Source organism: Pteropus medius, unplaced genomic scaffold (genome assembly GCF_902729225.1).
Source record: "Pteropus medius unplaced genomic scaffold, Ma_sr-lr_union100, whole genome shotgun sequence".
NCBI lineage: Eukaryota > Metazoa > Chordata > Mammalia > Chiroptera > Pteropodidae > Pteropus > Pteropus medius.
The window spans coordinates 12,851,971-12,871,549 of NW_024349799.1; the positions used below are offsets into that span (position 1 = coordinate 12,851,971).

Here is a 19,579-nt window from a genome sequence, read left to right on the forward strand (position 1 = left end):
GGCAGCCAACTTTGGCCCTGGATGCAATGGAAGGGGTAGTAGAGGGTGCCCAGGCAGAAGGACCAAGCTCTCCCCTGATCTTATCCATCCCTCTCTCACCCAAGAAACAAGATTCAGTGAGTCTGAAGAAATACATTAAATATACTTTATTTAAATAGCATTAAACCTAGCCGGCTCTATGCCAATTGGGCCTGGTATTGGGGTAAGGGAGTATTGCAGATAAAAAGAGATGAAACAGATTCCAGCTTTTAGTTTCTTAGCTCAGAAATTCCAGCAATCCTTGAAGCTCCTTGCAACCCCTCACGACCTCTGGGATGGACAACAGAGTCTGGAAGAGAGGCAGAAAAGGCAGCTCAGGGTCACAACCCCAGGAAGCACCACTGAGTTATAGGGCAGAAAATGGAAGCCACAGAGAAACCTGTAATAGTGAGTTAGAACAGACCACACACGCACAGGCCGAGAACCAGAGCTATGCTCATCAGTACCTCCTGGGGCCAGGCCTTATATCAGGTGCCTTAGTTGTATCCACTCCCTCCTTTACCTCATAAATGTGCTGAACGATGTCGTCTAGTTTCTTTAACTCCTTGTCAGAACGCCGAAGATTCTCCTCCAGGATATTTCTCTAGAAAGCAAATAGGTTGCATAAGTCTTATGCTTAAAAGAATGGCATAGCATCTGGAACAAGGAAAATATGGCAGAGCACTTGCTAGTGGCACGGAGAAATGGCCCCAGAATGGAATGGGCATTCTTACATGGCTCTGGAACTTGACTGTGAGTTTTGCCTTCTCATTTTTCATTTCCAGGAACATCACCCTCAGTTTGTCCACCTATAAATATATCTAGATCAGTAGGAGCGCAGTCTAGGATTCCCGCCAGCTGCTTACCTCCTCTATTAATTCTGAGTCACCTCCTGGGAGAGCCACACTTTTTCCTGGATCCAGTTAGTAACCATGGGCTGAGAGTTGGGGTCCAGCTGACCTGCCAGGGTCTCTTGGAGCACCTTAGTCTCTGTCTCCGCACGCCGAAGTGAGCGGGTAAGCTGGGTCACCTCCTCTCTAAGACTCTGGGGATGAGAATGGAGAAGTATTCAGTAGCCCTCAAAGGTCCTCTCCATCCTTCTATCTCATGTGGTAAACAAGGCCGGGAAATCCAATTCTCATATTTGGGATTCTAGCTACCAGGACACAAAAGGTAGAAGGCCAGGCATCATGATGAACATACTATGAGCTCGCCACTCTTGTCTATCTGTTCTAGAATCTTCTCATTCTGTTGCTGTATCACTTCCTGGAGCTCCTTTTCATTCTGTGAGGGAAAAGGAGGTAAGAAGGCACAGAGAGCTGGCTTCTTTGCAGCCCTTGCCAGGAAATGGGATTTAGTGCCTGACCCATGCTCAGCCCAGGTGCTACCTATTGATAACACTCCATTTCCTCTAGGGCTACATCAGGCAAGGCACATTTCAGTGTTAAGAGTTCTGCTAGAGTTCCCGACTTCTCAATTGGCCTGGGAGATGGGTCAGCCCATAGCTGATTCCTAAACATGTGAAATGTCTGACCCTAGGAAGGGTGAAACTAGGGCAGTAGTTGGAAAATCCCCACCACCCAGATTCCTGGAGAGACAGTGGCTCCCAGTGGGCCAGTATAGCTGCCCCAGTTTTTCACTGTCCCACTTCTAGGCCCCTCCTTCACCTTGTAGCGCAAGCACAAGGCCTGGTTCAGCTTCTCTATGTCTGCTTCCTTTGCCTTCAGGGCTTCCTGATGCTGTTCTTCCTGGGCCTGCAGCCTAGCCTGCAGATCACAACTAGGAGAAAGAAGAATTCAGCATTATTCCTGTCCTCTCAGGGACTGGCTGGGCCCTTGATATAAGGGGCTGACCTCTCTCACCAGAACTGTACTCCACTCACATCTTTTGTTGCATACTCCTGACGGCTTCTTCTTTAGACCCTTGCAACAAGGAACACAGGCTCTGAAGCTCCAGAGTGATAGTACTCATTTCTGCCAGGCTCTTCTCCATATCTGGGATCTCTGAAAGAGAAAGTCCTAGATAGAGATAGAGCCCTTCAGATCTGGAAGGAAGGAGTTGTGTAGCCATCATTTCCACAACTCTTATCCATGTTCCCCGCCCACAGGATTTGAATGTCTGGAACATTACAGGTCCCGAAAGGCAGAAATATAATGAGCCCAAGTAGAATTTAGGTTTTTAGAGCAAAGCACTTCTCACTGTTTTAGTCTTTATCCTCACTACCTGATCTAGAAATGAGGCGGGATCCCTGGAGCCCATCCTAACCTGTAGGCTGAAGGGAAGCCATTGATGCTACTCGGGTGAAAGCACTCTTGTCACTTCCAAGCAAGGACATGGGAGGTGATTCTGGCTCTGAAACAAAAACCAATTATGGTAGAGGACCCCTTCGGTGACCCAGTCACGGGTCTGCCATAATGGAAACCACGGAGAGAGAGGTGTGTGGGTGAGTATCTTTAACAGCTGAAGATATCAACAGGGTCACAATTTTCCCACCCCTATATTCCAGGGCCTTTAACCTTTGTCTGCCACTGCTGTCGAGATGCTTCCCAAGAAGGTGCTATCTGTGGATAGAGGGTGTTCCTGGGCAGGAGCACAGGCTGTGCTTTTCAGGAGGGTCTCTGGTTCAGCCTAAGGGCAAATGAATAAAAAACATCAGCTGCTTTTCAGAATTAGTGATTTCCCTGAACACCCAGGTACTTACCAGCCATGTCCTCTGGAATGCTGTTCTATCTCTTACCTTTCTTCTCTATCTTCAACTTCTCCATTAGCTCCCTTCCCTGAACTTAATGCTCTCTCAACAATTAAAAACAAAAAAATAAACAAAAAAAACTTCTTACCTTAAATTCCCTTTAGTTACCTTTTCTTTCCCTTCCATTAAAAAAGGAGAAAAAAGAAAGAAAGAAAGAAAACCTACACTTCTTGCCTAAAATTCTCACCATCCATTGACTCCATAGCCCACTATCCTCAGACTTCTGTCCCATCAGTTCACCAAAATTCTTGTTATTTGGTTCACCAATACCATCCTTACTTTCAAATGCAATGAACACTTTTCACCTCTTAACTTTATCTAACCTATTTGATAATCAACGTCCATGTTCTTTAGAAACTTCCTTTTCTTAGCTTCTGGGACATGATTCTCTCTCCTTCATAAGCAGGCCTCATACCTTTCTGGCTATTTCTACTCTCTAAGCAGAGGTCCTTCCTTAACTGTGGGGCTACTTCTGGTTAATCCTTGGCTCTTTTTACACTCCCCAGGTGGCCTTGCCCGGGAAGCTCCACAAAAATTCTACTTCCACATGGATGACCCTTCAATCTGTCTCTCTCATCTGGATTTTTCCCTATCTCCAGACCCAGAGGCTCAACTGCCTGTGAAATATCTACCAGAATGCACCATAGTTCACCTGAAATTTAGGAGGTATAAAGCTGAACTCACCATTTTCCCTGTCCCACCCCACCAAAAATCTGTTTCTCTTATATTTATCATCCCAGAGAAGGGGGCAGCAAGTTACAGCCTGTGGTTCAAATCTGGCCTGCCACCTATTTTTGTAAATAAAGTTTTATTAGAATACAGCCACACCCATTCATTTACATACTGTCTATGGCTGCTCTTGAGCTACAAAGGCAAAGGCGAATAGTTGAAACAGAGACCACATAGCTCACAAAGCTGAAAATATTGATTTTATTTCACATTATAGCAAAAGTTTGCCAACTCCAGTTCTAGAAAGTGTCACCATCTTTGAAGCAATCTAGAAATCATTATTCACTCTCCCACCTTACTCCTACACCAAATTGGTCACCAGGTTCTCTTCTACTTCCTAAATATGTATTGGATTTATCCAATTCATCCCCTCCTCTCTACCCTATCTACAATTGTCATTAGTTCAAGGCTTCAAAATCTGGCCTCCTGCCTACTTCTCCAGCTTTGTCTCCTTGTCATCCTTGCCCCATATAGCCCCTCCACTCCAATCATAAAGTGCTACTTCTCAGTCCCCAAGCTTGCCACATTCCATATAAGCAGGGCCTTGCCTTGTTCACCTGTAGTCCCATCACCTACCCCAGGTCTTGTTACAAGGCTGACGTTACAAGAAAGTACACATAGTGCCTTTATGGCTTTCATATACTGTTCCCTCTGCTTGGTGGGCCTTCCTATATACCCACCCCCGACAAACTTCTAAGCCTAAGACTGCCCAAGGATTACCTGCTTTGAGAAGAGAGCCTAATGCTCAGAGATAGAACTGATGCTCCTTTCTCTGTGCTCCCACAGTGATCATACATTCAGATCTCTATCATGATCACATGTCAGGATGACAAGTTTACATCTGTGTATCTTCCCTGTAAGACTGTGGATTCTTTCACATTTCCTGTGCTCAGTACACACTGGGGAAGAGGGTCAGATCATAAGCACTTCCAGACTTCAGCATCTTGGTTGTACCTTTAACTATTGAATAAGCTAATTGACTCTGTATTCTGAAAAATATCGACCATTTAGTGTGCACTGTAGAGAAGTCGAAGAAGTAAGACTAAATTTCTTTAAACACAGTCTAGTTGAAGAGACCAGACATCCAAAGAAAAGCAATACAAGCACAAAAGGAGAGTAAGTTCATGAGGAATACAGTAGGAGATTAATGAGTCCATGTGATCTGGGAACATTTCAGAGAGAAGGTGAACTAGGGAGTATTTTAATAGGAAAAGAAAAGGTATTTCGAGTTTGAAGACAGAAGAGGTGGATATGGTAACAGCCCGAGTCTGGGTTTAAATGTAGATGGGACGCAAGTGTAGTGTATAGACAGTCTAGCTGGAGTAAAGTGTTCATAATAGGGAGGTAGGAAATAGATGAAGAAAAGTTTCAGTGATAGGCCAAAGAGGTTATTCCGTAGGCAACTGAAAGTCACTGAAGGTCACAGAGATAGAACAAAAGTAGTGTCTTAGGAAAACCATTCTATACAATAAAGATACAATTGGAAAATAGAGGAAAACTTCTTCAACTTGATAAAGAATATCTACAAAAACCACCCTACAGCTAACATCATACTTAACGGAGAGAAACTCAAAGCTCTCTCTCCAAGATCAGGTACAAGGCAAGGCTGTCCCTTCTCACCACTCTTTTTCAACATTGTAGCGAAAGTTCTAACTAGTGCAGTAAGGCAACAAAAGGAAATAAGAGGTATACAGATTGAGAAGGAAAAAAAATAAAACCATCTTAGTTCAAAGATACGATTGAAAGGGAGGAGAAGGAACCCCGAGATCCCACCTTCTCCTTTAGTTTTGTCTGTAGAAAGAGGGTCAGGCTCTGTAGTTGCTTAGTCAGCCCTCTGAGCTCTTGGGAATACTGGCGTGTCTTCTCCAGGTCTTTCTTCTGGTTCTCTGCTATGGTGCTAGCCAGTTTAGCCCTGAAATAAGGAAGGAACAGATAAGACAGCAAAGACCAGGTGACCTTCTCTGAACACCTCTCCCCAGTCACCTCTCCCGAATCTCTACACAGAACTGCATTTAAAGAGGGAAACAAAAGGCTCTTGGACTCTGTCACAATACCCTCCTTGGAGACTTTAGCTTCTAGAAGTGTTCCTGGGAAAGCTTAGCACTTAGAGGGGATGCACGGAAAGGTAGAGATCTTACTTCAGATTCTCTACGGTGTCCCTGAGGTCCTCACACTGCAAGCTGCGCTCCCGGAGCACTTCCAGTGTGGTTTTCAACTGACACTCAACCTGGCCCAGCTCCAGGTGAGCAACCTGATTCTCTTGGTCTGCAAACTGGAGAGACAGGAGAAGGAAGAAAGGGAAGGAGCAAGAAAGGGAGGGGGAAAAGATGAACCTAAGTGGGAAATAGTAAAGCCCTGGGAACAGAGGCTTTTACTAGTCCATAGTCTGAAACCTCTCCTGAATACCATCAGGTAGAAGTCTCACTCCTGCCAGCTTCCCAGATTCAAGCCACATTTCTTACCTCCAGTGTCTCCTTCAGGTCCTGCACCTCCTTGGCCAGGACAGCATGTTGTTGCTGCAGCTTTGCCTGCATGTGTTTTAGTGCCATCTCTTCCTTTTGCCATCTGCCAGACACCTTATATTAGATCCCACTGGTCCTATATCCTGGGCACCTACTGCCACAATAACTTGATAGGAACTCACTGAGTAGCCTGCTCTTCATTGCTCTGGGTAAGCTGGCAGAGCAACTCATCCTTCGTGGCCAGGTCCTGGGTACAGTGAGCATGCTGACTCTGTAGCTCTTCTAGCTGACTCTGCATGCTGGCAAGAATCTGCAGTTGAGCCTGGAGATCTAGACCAAAAGTATCCTAATGATACCATGTGATCACCAAGCCAGAACCTCCCCACACTTCTGCTCTAAAAGTGCTCTAGAGCACTTGCTTGCTCTACTGCCACACCCCAAGTCTTAGCAGGGCACAACTGCTTGAGTGCATGCATGCACACACACCTGCTGCTAGGCGACTGTTTTCCAACTCCAATTGTCCTATTTGGCCTTTGCAGTCCTCTAACTGGGTAGAGACTCGTTCCAGCTCCCTGGAAACCTAGAAAGAAATAATAGTTTTTCTCCCACAGTTTTTCCTGAATCAAGAATCCCAGGACTTAGTCCAGCTCCTCTATCTGGACAGATAGTGAACCTCTTTGCTCCTGGGCAGCAACACTGCAGCCAATAAGGCTGATCCTCAGGAAAAAGTAGAAACAGGAAAAGGTGAAGGTGCTGAAGGGCAAAGGAGACAACTGGACCTAAGGCCACCTTACAGTTAAGAGACCTGACTGGTCTCTAAACCCACAGGGTAGAAAGACGACAGGTCCCAGAGTAAGAGGCTAGTGATACCACTCATTAGAAAGACCTTCTACAGAGAGGAAGGAGGAAACCAGGCCTCAGCAGTCTCCACTCCTAATTTGTACCTGCTGTTTTTCCTCAATTGCAGTATCACGTTCCTGCAGGGTCTGCTGTCTCTTGGCTGTGAGTTTCTCTGTGAGTTGTCGAGACCGGCTCAGCAAAGCCGTCCACGTTATATACTACCAGGGGAAGCAAGCAGGTCAGTTGAGCACTCTTGGGGCAAGGCTCCTAATAGGGCTGGCTGTGAGTGAAGTAGCATGATGGCCCCAAATACTCACATCCAGTTGCATGGAAATCCAATCCTGTTGCAAGACTGAAATAAGACTCACTGTCTGCTGAGCCAATTCTTCTTTCTCAGTATGAAGGCCTACCTGTACGAGAAGGAGCAACTGTGGAGGGCCCCCCCTTCCCTCTGGATGAAGCAAAGTGGGGGTATATGACCATCTTCCCAGTGTATCAGCATGGATCTCAGGAAAGGAAATGCCCTAACATTACCAGTTGCATCTGGGTCTCCTTCAAGAGGCCTCTGAATTCCCCCATGCATGCCAGGTCCTGTTTCAGCTGGCTGATGCGCTGGCTGGCATGTGCACAGAAAGCCTCTAGCACTGTCTCTGCCTGTTTAGGGAAGGAATTGTGAGGACACGGTAGGCAGAGGAGGGAAAAAGCACAAAAAGCCAAAACTGTCTACCACACACATAGTTTAGTTTGTTATTCACCAGGGCAGGCAGTTCTAAGGCCACCAATCTGTGTCTCAAGTGAATTTGTTTTCCTGTAGGAACCCTGAGGAAGAGACCTCCCAAATCCAGGAATAAAAGCCTGACACCTTACCGCATCCTTGCCTCTGAGGGCCATTTCCTCTCTGTGTTTTGCCTCTTCCCTTTCTGCTTTAAGGCTCTGGAGCCTTGCCTTCAATTTCTTCAACACATCAAAACAGCAGGAGATCAAGGTTTCTGCACGCCGAGACTACAAAGTAAGAATCAGATACAGTTTCTTTATTTTTTCAGCTTTCAGTCCCACCAGAGGCCTCCACCGTCATCTTCATGCTGCTTACCTCCTGACTCACAGTAGTTTTATCTTCCTCTAGGTGCAACAGAGATAAGTGAAGCAAGGATATCAGCTCTTTAGAGACCAGCGCCCATGATTGCTATAGAAGGAAAGATGGTTAGGCTAGGTAAATAAAGTCACGAAGCAGGAAATAAGCAGGGATACTAGGGAAAAAAGCCACTGACCCCAATTTCAAGCTCCAATAAAAAAGAGATGTTCTTAACAAAGGTTTGGAGACCTCCCTTCCCTATCACAGCTGAGTACCACCATCTGCTAACCATCTTGGATTCTCTATTCTTGATCTTCACAAGAGACCCAGACATGGTATAAGGTCAATCAACACTTACCAGGACATTTCTGGCCTGCAGCAGGGCCTGTCCAACCTCTTGGCTCTCCAGAAGATGCTGAGATTTCTTACTTATCTAGCCAGAGAAACAGAGTTGTTCCTTTTGCATAGGCGGCACACACTACCGGCACCTCATTCCCCCTCCCACCCACTGAGATACAGGAGCCTTTCCTATTAAAAACAGGAGCAAGGCCAACATCCGTAGGTCAGGAGAGGAAGGGGGGCAGGGGATTAAAAAAAAGTCAAAAAAAAAAAAAAAAAAAAACAGGAGCAAGGCTCACAGCTCAATGAAGCCAAGTCAGAAAAAAAAATCCAGAGGTAGATAAAAATTTCCTTTTAAAAATACTTTTTTTAAATTATAAGGATATGTGCTTATTGTAAAATTTTAGAAATACAGAAATGAATGAAATAGAAAAAGAAATTACTGATTTCACTACCTAGAACAGTGATTCTTAACCAACAGTATAGCACCTGCCCCAAGACATTTCAATATACTTCCACACCACAGATTTCCTTACTAGAGGGATTTGCCATATTCAGTAAATTCTAAGATGATTATCTTTTTACATTTTAACACCACTGAATTGGGACGCATCTTAATATTGACAGTATCTTAGATTTGATGAAAGACAGTAATGCCTAAGAAAAATCACAATTTAGGTTATAATATATACATAAATGTGAGGTCCTGTTTTTGTTACTTAATTTTATTATACTAATGTTATTTAGCCCTGAATTCATATTTACTCTCCTCATTGGAAGAGCTTGAAACTGGGACATCTGTTAATAGAGGGACCTATTAAAGTGAAATAACACACATATTTAACTGCTGATATTTTACCTCACCTCTAAGCCTCTCAGAGGTTATCTGAATTCTGATTTCCTTTCTTTAAAAACCTTGAACTTACGTTAAACTTATTTTCCCATGTTATTAAAATCTTTATAAACATACTTTTAAATGACTGCAGAATATCCCATCTTATGGACATACTATTATTTTATTTTTTCATTTTTTTTTTAAAGTTACCATGTTTATGCATAACTCCCCCGCCCCCCTTAGAATATATCCCTAGAAGTGGAGTTACTGGGTCAAAAGTTTGAACTGCTTTAAGGGTCTTACTTAAACTGCCTTAAAAAAGGTTGAACTAACTTATATCTTATTGACAATAAGAAAATGCTTACCAGCATGATCTATTTTATTCTTTGCTATTTTGTCAGAAGAACATAACATCTCATTGTTTCAATTGGCATTTCTCTGATTACCAGTAACATTCTCAAATATTTATTAGTCATTTTTATTTTCTTATTCTCCTACCATTCATTATCTTGGGGCAGACAAAAATCTTAGTGTGCTATATAGATACATATGATCTCAAAGGCAGCAGAGCTATGGAAAGATTTTAAAGTTCTGGGAGAAAAGTGGGGAGCCTTCTTGACTGCTGAAAGGCAGCCCTCATCTGGGAAAAAAACAACCGCGGGAGCAGCACTGCTGAGTCACGATGATACAGCAGCCTGGATTTGAGGAGGCAGATCTCTTGGAGTTCATCACTCCCTTCCCCAGCAAAACAGTCATCATTCCCTACTGCATCGTGCAGTAAAGCACGGAGCACCCCATGAGCCCTGGACAAGGCACACACATTGTTCAGAGCTGGGCAGTCAGGCAGGTGATGAGATTAGTGTGAAGGAGGCATCCAAGCGGCAAGGGCATGGCACTGTGATGGGGAATGGCTGAAGGTGCTGTCATTTCCCCTCTTTGGTTCTGCTTCAGTGGCCTCCAAGGGATTTGGCAAGCTTCAAGGAAAGAGGTACAAGACCGACTCAGGGCTGGAGAATGAGGTCAAGGACAAGAGGAAAGGATACAAAAATAAGAAAACACAGGAGAGAAATTGAGAAGCTAGAGGAATGATGAGACTATGGTTTCCAGGATTTGGGCAAAAGGTAAAATCATTATTTGAGGATATTGTCAACCCAAAGGAGGTCTTTGGGCATTTAGAGAACATCTTTTCTCAGCAGCAGCCACCTATTAACCTCAACAGCCGCAATACTGAGGCTCTCAATTCCTTCCCCAAACACCATTCCCTTCCTTTCTCAGCCTTTGTTATCACAGCTGGAGTCCTCTAGGACATTGGTCTTTAAACTGTTTTCCTCTCATATCTGCTACAATAATTTTGAAAGACTGAGTATCCTTAAGTTTAAATTGTTACAATGACTGTAATTCCCACCATTTTATAAATATTGACAGTTTAAAATAAAACTGTTAAACCACTCAACTATATCCAATGGTATAAATACTACATACACCATAATGATTTAATATCTATTTTATATCTTTAAAAAATACATGAACGAGCTCTTCTTTAACGGTCAGAAATTTTATATCATCTCTCTTTCCCCTTGAACTTATATTTTTACTCGTCTCAGAATTTTATCATAATGTAATATATTTTTCTACTTTAAAGTGTGTTATTAATCAATATATCTGCCACAACAAAAGTTCATCTAAATTTAAATTTCTTTTAAATTTCTCTGACCATAAGCTTTTAAGTGAAACGAACTTTCTTTTGGATGGAGAAATATTTTCATCAGTTGTATACTAATCATTGTAATAATATTATAATTTTAATAAAACCACAAAAATACCTAGTAAAATTTCATTGATAATCATTTATTAATGAAATTGATGGAGGAGCTCCCCTTCCCTTATTAGTTCATGTATCTGTGGATTACTATAATTCTTACAAAAAGACATGGTTCAGCAAAAATTCTATGCCTATTTTCCATCTTTCTAGATTTAAGCACCGAGAAATCTTTACATAAATGGGAATAAGTGGGAATGGAAGAAGAGAAGGGCATGTTACCACCCAATTCCAGGATCTCCTTTGAGATATATGCCAAAAGTCTCGTAGTGAACTTTCATCAAAAATGTTTAATGATCCACTAACATAATTAAAGTCTTCCTTCAATTTTGTTGAAAGCATGCAAAAATTATGTGTTATATGATCAATGCAGTCATTCACTTTCTCAGCATGCACACAAATATTTTCTATTGTTATTTGATTGCCATCCCTTGACAATGTAAGATTCAGGATATGTAGTAAATATGTTCTTCTTTAGTAAAGTGAGTAAGGGCGATTGAGAATGGGGAAGTAGGAAAGAATAAAAATTAGTAGAGTACATTTGGAAAATGAAGATCTAGAAACTGATTCCTTTGAAGTTTCCTTGATTGCATTCCCTTGGAAAGTGTGGACGTACCCCAGGGGTATAGTGAGTACTCACAGCGTTAAGGGATTTTCCAGATCCACAGCTTTTACAACATATTCTAAGGATGAATCTGTGGTTAAGGAGTCTCCTTTGCCCTCTGGCAGTTTATCAATTTAAATTCTGAGGAAGAGGGCCCACTGGGATCCTCTATACTTCGGGAGTCATCTTCTTACCCCACTGGGAGAGGTGTCAGTTGTGTCAGTCTGTGTGCTACTATCCTGAACTTCTGGGTGAGGAATAGTCAGCTGGCTCTTCCAGTTCTGCAGCTGGTGGGAGAGAACCTCCAGAATGACAAGAGAGTTCATCAGGTTATCTTCCAGGTCGTGTCGAGATAAGGCAGTCAGATCTGGAGGACGGCTACATCAGGAAGAGAACATGAGGAAATAAAAGACAAGGAAAGGGATGGAAGTGACAGGTCCAGTTTAATGGAGCCCAGGAGACACAAGGATATAGGAACACTTACCCCCGTAGGAGATGCTCCCTCTCAGAAGTATTGTCCTTGGTGCCTACTAGGCCTGTCTGTGATGTGTTTGTACTCTTTTCCTGTGGCACTGGAGGGGTAAACCAAGTCCCTACTGAGCAAGTAGAGAAAGGGGTAGTGCCAGTTGCAGCATCCCGAAGCACAGAGGGAAAGGATAAGCTCTGGCGGAGATTTTCTAGCATGACTGAGGTATTTACACCTTTTTCCAGCCAGGCCAGTGGGGACATCCAAGGCCCTGTATCAGAGTTCAGAATCCTACCAGCATCTTCTACTGCTGGGCATGGAGCTGCCTGGGATTCCATTTCTCCTGGATTTGGGATCAGGCATGAGGATGGAATATCTTCCATATTTAAGACACGTGCTTGATCTCCCAATTCAGCCTCCTCAGTGAGTGTGGGAAAGTTCATTTCTCCTTCCTCTATAGCTCTGTGCTCCACAGTTTCCTCCCCTGGGTCCACATGACTGACAAGGAAATCTGCTGCTAAGGCAGTTGGAGGGCAAAGACAGAGCATGGAGGAAGGCAAAATGGCATTAGTTTCAGAAGCAACTAAGTCCTCAGGCACAGCCTCAGAACTACTGTCCCTCAAGTTTTCCCTGGAACAGTGTAGTTGTTGCTCAGAACAGGAATTTGATGGATACTCTAAGAGATGGGATGGAGGGTTCTGAAATGTAGGTTTCTCAGGCATAGCGGGAACAACTCTTGAAAAGCTGTCTTCCATGCAGGGTGTCTCCCCCTTTCTCAGCAGATCTCCTGGCCTCAAAGGCTTATCTAGAGAGAAACTGTTTATTTCTGCCATAGTATCTAAATGGGCTTTAAGTGTAATGTCTTGCTGCTGTCCTCCTGGGGAGGAGGGTACAAGGATCATAGTTTTAATCACATTGTTGTCCAGTGGGTCTACTGCTTCCTCAGACGTTTTGGGAGTAGAGTTGGTTTGAGGAATCAGATTTAGGGGCTGCTCATCTGATTCATGTTGACAAGCTTCTAACCGCTTTGACGGATGGCTGCACTGTTCTGATGGAGAGTCTGTCATCTTAGGATTTTCAAAACCCAGTAGAGATGAGTTGTTGGTACATTCCTGCCAAAGGAAACAAAAGTAGTTGACTAAGGTAGTCAGTTCTGGTTCCTAACATACAATTATGGGTGTAGGATACTGTCCAAACTCAGAAAAAGAAAGAGTTCTCATTACTTCTGCATAGGCAAGAACTTGGCGAAGCCTTGTTGCTCGCTACAAAGACCCAACAGCAGGGAAAGAAATGCTGGGAAGCCATTTTGGGTTCTTCCAAGTGAACCAGCCTACAATATAAACAAGGTTGAGATAATTTATCTAAATCAGAGGATAGTAGCTTGAAAGTAACCCCACTTCTTTCCAATGCTAACTCCAACCCACTTTTAGGTAGGAGGGGTCCCTAAGGTCAAGCTCTGTCAAAATCTAGAGTTGGTACAAGATTTATTGGGAACCAGAGTTAGAGAGCACTTGGCCTACAGAGATCCATGGACCCTAGAGAGAAAAGGCAACATCAACCTGTGCCAGTGCCCTGGTCTCCCTGACTCCAAGAGCTGAGGGTATCCTAAATACATGGGTTGAATCCATTCAACCCCTTAGACTTAAAGAGCTCTAGTCTTTGCAGCAGAAGAGAATGAAGAATGGCAAGACTTCTTCCTGTTGCCCTAATAAGAGACTCACAACGTCCCTACTGCTGTTTCACAGAGACAAAGACCACTGCACTTTCTACCGCATATAGGGTTGATGGTTCTGAAACTCAATAAACAAGAAAAGGAAAATATGAATGTACTTAAGTGGATCTAGTAGCCAGAGAAAGAACAAACCCTAAGATAGTCAGAAAAGGTAAACCCTAACAAAATACAGATGATGGAAAAAACACGATAATTTGAACCAAAAAATATGATTACATAAAAGGATTCAAATACAACACACACACATACACATACGCACACACAGAGACTTTCTGGAAATAATAAATATTATTTTTAAACAAAAAATTAGAGTAAAATGAATTGAAAGAAGATGGTCAGAGATGAGACTAGAATTACTGGCTCGGACAATCAAATGAAAGAAATATCATAAAGCAGAGATAAAAATACAAAGAAATGCAAATCTGAAGAAAAAGCTAAAAGAATTGGAAGATAAATGCAATAAACCTAACATGTAACTAAAACAAGTTCCAGGAGAAAAGAGAACACATACAGGTGAGATACTGATTAACAAATATTAAAAGAAAATTTCTCTAAGGTAAAGAAAGACCTGAGTTTGCATATTGAAATGGCTCACCAAGTCCCAAGCAGGATTAACAAGAAAAAATACAAGAAAAGATAAAATTTCTGAACTACAAGGAAGACTAAACTATTTTAAAAGCTTTAGGTAGAAAGACCAATTATTAAAAAAAAAGAATCAGACTTACATGATATTTCTCATTTACAGTAGTGGATGGAACTTTATAACACACGATCAAGCACTAAAAAAGAGCTTCTGATATTCTGGCAATGTCCTATTTACTGACCTGAATATTGGTTACAATGATGTGTACTTTATACAAATTCATTAAGCTGCATGTTATGTACTTTCAAGTATTTTATATCAATTTTTAGAAGTTTTTCTTTCAAAATGCTAAAGGAAAAGTAGAAAATAAAGGGGATAGCAAAGAGACAACAGACAAAAGAAAACAGAGAGCAGAGGCAGCAATATTAATATCAGACAAGGTAGAATGTAACTTTATAGCATTATTATAATAAAAGACATAATTGAAGATATATACTATAAAAAAACAATTATCAGTCTACACTAAATAATTCAAAAGCTAAATATATAATCCAAAAACTTTTAGATGAAAAGTGTACCTTAAAGTCTTTGCAGTGTTTATCAACTCCTATTTATTCCTTTAAAAAAATCTCTTTAGGACAAAATATTTGCAAATCATAAAACTGATAAAGTTTTATGAATATATAAAGAACTCCTACAACTCAACAACAACAAAATAACCCAACTTAAAAATAGGCAAACTACTTGAATAGATATTTCTCCAAAGAAAATATACAAATGACCAATAAGCACATGAAAAGATGCTCAACATCATAATCTTTAAGGAAATGCAAATAGAAAATATAATGAGACAACTTCTCACACCCATTAGGATGGCCACTATTAAAAAAAAATAGTCGCCTTTTTGAGCCATGCTTCTCTTGCTCAGGCCCGCTTCCACATCTGGAAGTGTACTTTCCCTTCTAATAAAACTTTTCTACCGTGTTGAAATAACAAGTGTTGGTGGGAATATGGAGAAATTGGAACCCTTGTACACTGCTGCTAGGCATGTAATATGGTGCAACTGCTATGAAAAACAGTATGGCAGTTCTTCGAAATATAAAAAATAGAATTACTGTATGATCAAGCAATTCCACTTTTGAGTATATACCCAAAAGAACTGAAAGTAGGCTCCAGAATAGATATTCGTACGCCTATGTGCATTGTGGCATTAGTCACAATAGCCATAAGGTGGAAGCAACCTAAGTAAGTGTCCATTGACAGATGAATGGATAAACACAATGTGGTATATATACATACAATAGAATATTATTCAGCCTTAAAAAGGAAGGAAATTCTGACACATGCTACAACATGAATGAATTTTGAAGACATTATGCTAAGTGAAGTAAGCCAGTCACAAAATAATAAATATCATATGATTCCTTTCATATGAGTTTCCTAGAGTAGTCAAATTCATAGAGACAAAAAGTAGAAAGGTAGTTGCCAGGAGATTGGGGAGGGAAGAAATAGAAAGTCGTTTAATGAGTATAGTTTCAGATTTATAAGATAGAAAGAGTTCTGGAGAATGGCTGCACAACAATGTGAATAAAGTTAACGCTATTGAACAGTGCATTTAAAAATGGTTAAGATAGTAGATTTTATGTTATGTCTATCTTACCACAATTTTTTTAAAAACCACTTTAAAACACCTCTGTCAAAACTCAACAGATCTGGCAGACTAAAAAACATGCAAGGACAGAGTAATTAACTATCTGTTGATGGAAATAAAGAGAATGTGATATCCTTTGAACAGTAAATACGCTTTTATCATATGTTCATGGAACACTTAGAAAAATTGATCCTATACTTGGCTATAAAGAAAATAAATTACAGTCTGATCATAATACAAGAAAATAAATTTAAAAGGTGACAGAAAAAAGTTTTTAAGCACTTGGAAATTAAGAACCACTCTTAAATAATCCCTGAATTAAAGATAAAAATCAAAAAAAAATTATAAACTAGCTAGAAAGCATGACAAAGGATGACTATAATAGACAAAGAACACTTATAAAATGACATTTATAAAAAGAGTAACAATTCAATAGAAAAATGAGCCAATAATATAAATAAACACTTCACAAAAGAGCAAATCCAAATAACCAACACACATATAAAAGATACACTCACTGGGAGTCAGGAAAATGCAAATTAAAGTAACAATAAGATTCCACATCATACTGGCTGAAATTTTAAAGATCTCTAACAACTACCGGAGGAGGTGATGTGCAGAAATGGATATCCTTATATAATGCTGGAGAAATAGCTATTTTAGATAGCAATCTGGCAAAATTTATTACAATTAAAAACATCTTCCCTTCAACCCAACAATCCTACTCCTGAAACTGTATCTTGTCGAAATAAAAGTATCAGTACCTAATACAAAGATATTTATAAGTTAGCATTGTTTGTAGAAGCAAAAAAATAAAAACACAAATGACCATTTATGAATAAATTATGATTCATGTGTACCATAGCATCTTATGGATTAGTTCTACACCACCTAGTAAGGGTCATGATTTTCCCATTTTTGTGCTTTTTGTTGACATGGAGGGATTTGTACCACATTGTTAAATGAGAAAAGCAACATGCAGAGAAATGTATACAGTCGATCCTCATTATTTGTGGATTCAGTATTTGTGAATTTGCCTACTCACTAAAATTTATTTGTAACCCCAAAATCAATACTTGCAGCACTTTTGGTCATCTGTGGATATGCAGAGTAGCAAAAATATGAATCACCTGAAACACGCACCGCCAGCTGAAGCTGAACAAGGTGACATTTTTTTGCTTTCTTTTTTAGTTGTCATACTGTAAACAATCATCCTTTTTGTGATCTGTTTAGTGCCATTGTTGTTGCATTTTTTTGCTTTTTGTTGGTGATCTCCCTATTTTAAATGGCCCCCAAACATAGTGCTGAAGTGCTGGCTAGTGTTCCAAAGTGCAAGAAAGCTGGGATGTGCCTTATGTTATTAGATAAGCTTCATTAAGGCATAAGTGCTGTTGACTATGAGTTCCATGTTAGTGAATCAACAATATATATTAAATAAAGTGTTTTAAAACAGAAATATGTATAAAATAAGGTTATGTATTGATTGGCTAATGAAAAATGTTTGATCAGAAGCTTGCAGGACCATAATCCTGTATTTCCCCAAGGAGCAGTAGTCCAGTATTTGCTAATTAAGTATTCACAGAGACTTTATAGGACATAACTACTACAAATAATGAGAATTGACTGTATATTGGGATCGAGCAATGAAATAATTTTGTATGTTTGCATATTATTAAGAACACAGAGAAAAAAATGGAAAGGTACACATCAGGATATTAAAATGAATTGGGAAGAGCAGGGCTTGTGTGAGTGAGATTAATTCCAGAGGAAGGGCAAATTAGAGAGTGAAGCTAAAAAAAGTGAAGCTAAGGAAAGAGAGAGAGGGAAAGGAAAGGGGAAAAATTGCCTTGATAAAATATGGATGTGTGCATATATAAACACATACAAATAGATAGTCACACATAAAGAGATGCAAGGAAGAATTTTTAAATATGATAGTTATTGAAGATAACAATCATATTTTCTTTCTTATTATTTATATATTTTTCAAATATTTCAAACAATAAACATCTTTTATATAAATAACCAAAATTGTAAAAAGCAAAAAAACTCTTTTCTAACTATATCAGGAGGTAGCAAGCCCTCTAGTTAAGGGGGTAGAGAGTCTTAAATTCCCACTATGATTTTTAAATGGCTATGGTTAAATTCTATAAGCTCTATGAAAATCAGTTCCCACTTAGTACTTATTTCTTTCCTACCTAAGCTGTACTGTCTAATATGGTAACCACTATCCACACGTCATCATTTAAATTAAAATTAAATACAACTAAAAACTTAGTTCCTCAGTCATGTTAGCCACCTTTCAAGTGCTCAACAGCCACCTAACTAATAGCTACCAAATCGCACTGCAGAGATAATCAGACATTTCCATCATCCCAGAAAATTCTATTGGACAGTAGGTGTTAGATTTCTTTTAAAGAAAATCTGCTACCTTCATACATTGTTACTCAGACTATCATCTGTTTTTACATATTCTCCTTTCCTCCTCTAACCTACTTTATTTATATCCTATCTCCTTCCAAAAATAATTCAGACTGCATGAAAATGAACAGGTAGACAGATCCATAGGTCAATTGTTCAGGTTAATGAAATACAAAATCATGATCAAAAAAGAAAAAAGAAGCAAATCTTCCTATTTCAAGGAGTAACAGTAGCTATACCTGATGATGAGATTTGACCCTGAGCTTTCTAGAAACCAGAGCAAGAGGGAAAATATGGTAAACTACATGGTTCTCATTATTAGAAAGAGAAAATAATAGAATGGATAGATATTGCCTCAATTCTAGCAGCTGTCTGACCTTTGCGTAAGTGAGCCCATGGTAGAGAGAGACTACTAACCAAAGTGATAGTATTTCTCTGTAGTTTGGTAAAGATTGAATGGGGAAAGAGGTGATAAAAATCTAACAGTAAAATAGAGACCTAGGTTCTCAGTGGATTTCCTTTAACCACGCTAGGGCACCTCTCTGATGGCCTGAATAGCTGTAAACGGATGTCACTGAGGTAGAAGACTTCATTAACATTATTAATTACGTTCCAGCTCTGGCCCTCTGTTCCTCTGAGCTCTCGGCTTTGGCAAAGAGCCCAGTCGAGAAGCTGGTCAGGCAAATCTCACCTGCAGCTCCAGTTTGCACAGTGATGGGGTCAGCGAGTGGCCCATCGGGGGCCCTTTTCCAGAGCTGGTGAGGGCTCCGGGGTGCAAGTTAAGTTCTCGGAGAGGAGTTCTTATAGCTGGTTTTCCCTGAGAATGAAAGAAAACAGTGTGAGGAAGCCTGGGCTCTACCAGCCCCCACCCTTTTCCTCCCGCCTTAAGAAGCTCAAAGGGCAATAAGAGGCACCTACCCCAGTAGCGCCGATGCGTCAGGGCCAGCAAAACACCCCACACGCCCACCGCCCCCAGGCTCGATCCAGCCGTCTCTTTCCCTGAAGCTCTCCCACTCACCGGCTGGGGCGAAAGCGACAGGCTAAGGTTCACTTTTTTCACCCGCCACATCTTCAACATAGAACGTACGACGACCACCTGGCAGACCCAAAAGCTGACTACTTGTTCACCCGCCGTCTTCATTTAAAACTGCTTCGCGTTTCCCGATTGGCTGCGGAGCCTCAGTGCGTCAGGCTGGCGCATCCACTCCAGGGTCGAGACCAGAGGACGGTGGGCGGGGGCCATCGCAGGCCCCGCCCCC

At 41.0% G+C, this 19,579-nt stretch overlaps 1 protein-coding gene across 2 annotated transcripts; it reads right to left on the minus strand.

Moving 5' to 3' along the window:
- Positions 1-131: 131 nt before the first annotated feature.
- SPAG5 (sperm associated antigen 5) lies at positions 132-19,498 on the minus strand. Of its 2 annotated transcripts, none has more exons than XM_039886108.1 (24): positions 19,339-19,498; positions 19,012-19,137; positions 11,952-13,045; positions 11,662-11,845; positions 8,229-8,303; positions 7,889-7,981; positions 7,666-7,800; positions 7,333-7,452; positions 7,116-7,208; positions 6,903-7,016; positions 6,445-6,538; positions 6,141-6,288; positions 5,959-6,061; positions 5,635-5,768; positions 5,270-5,408; positions 2,535-2,646; positions 2,284-2,370; positions 1,901-2,021; positions 1,686-1,797; positions 1,222-1,302; positions 908-1,063; positions 753-827; positions 542-622; positions 132-328 (listed from the first exon to the last, which is right to left on the minus strand). In XM_039886108.1, exons 1-24 carry the CDS (start codon positions 19,459-19,461, stop codon positions 257-259), a joined length of 3,672 nt encoding a protein of 1,223 aa, XP_039742042.1. In that variant the 5' UTR covers positions 19,462-19,498; the 3' UTR covers positions 132-256. The 2 variants fall into 2 exon arrangements, with proteins under 2 accessions (XP_039742042.1, XP_039742041.1); XM_039886107.1 differs by having other exon boundaries at positions 1,901-2,036.
- Positions 19,499-19,579: the final 81 nt, after the last annotated feature.

What these genes read in the sequence shown, in the direction of transcription:
- SPAG5 (XM_039886107.1), bottom strand. Translation starts at nt 19,461, where the DNA reads ATGAAGACGGCGGGTGAACAAGTAGTCAGCTTTTGGGTCTGCCAGGTG. An exon ending in CCCTCAGAGGCAAGGATGCG is followed by an intron (nt 7,453 to 7,665) that starts GTAAGGTGTCAG and finishes TTCCCTAAACAG; the next exon opens with GCAGAGACAGTGCTAGAGGC. An exon ending in CAATTGAGGAAAAACAGCAG is followed by an intron (nt 6,539 to 6,902) that starts GTACAAATTAGG and finishes ATTTCTTTCTAG; the next exon opens with GTTTCCAGGGAGCTGGAACG.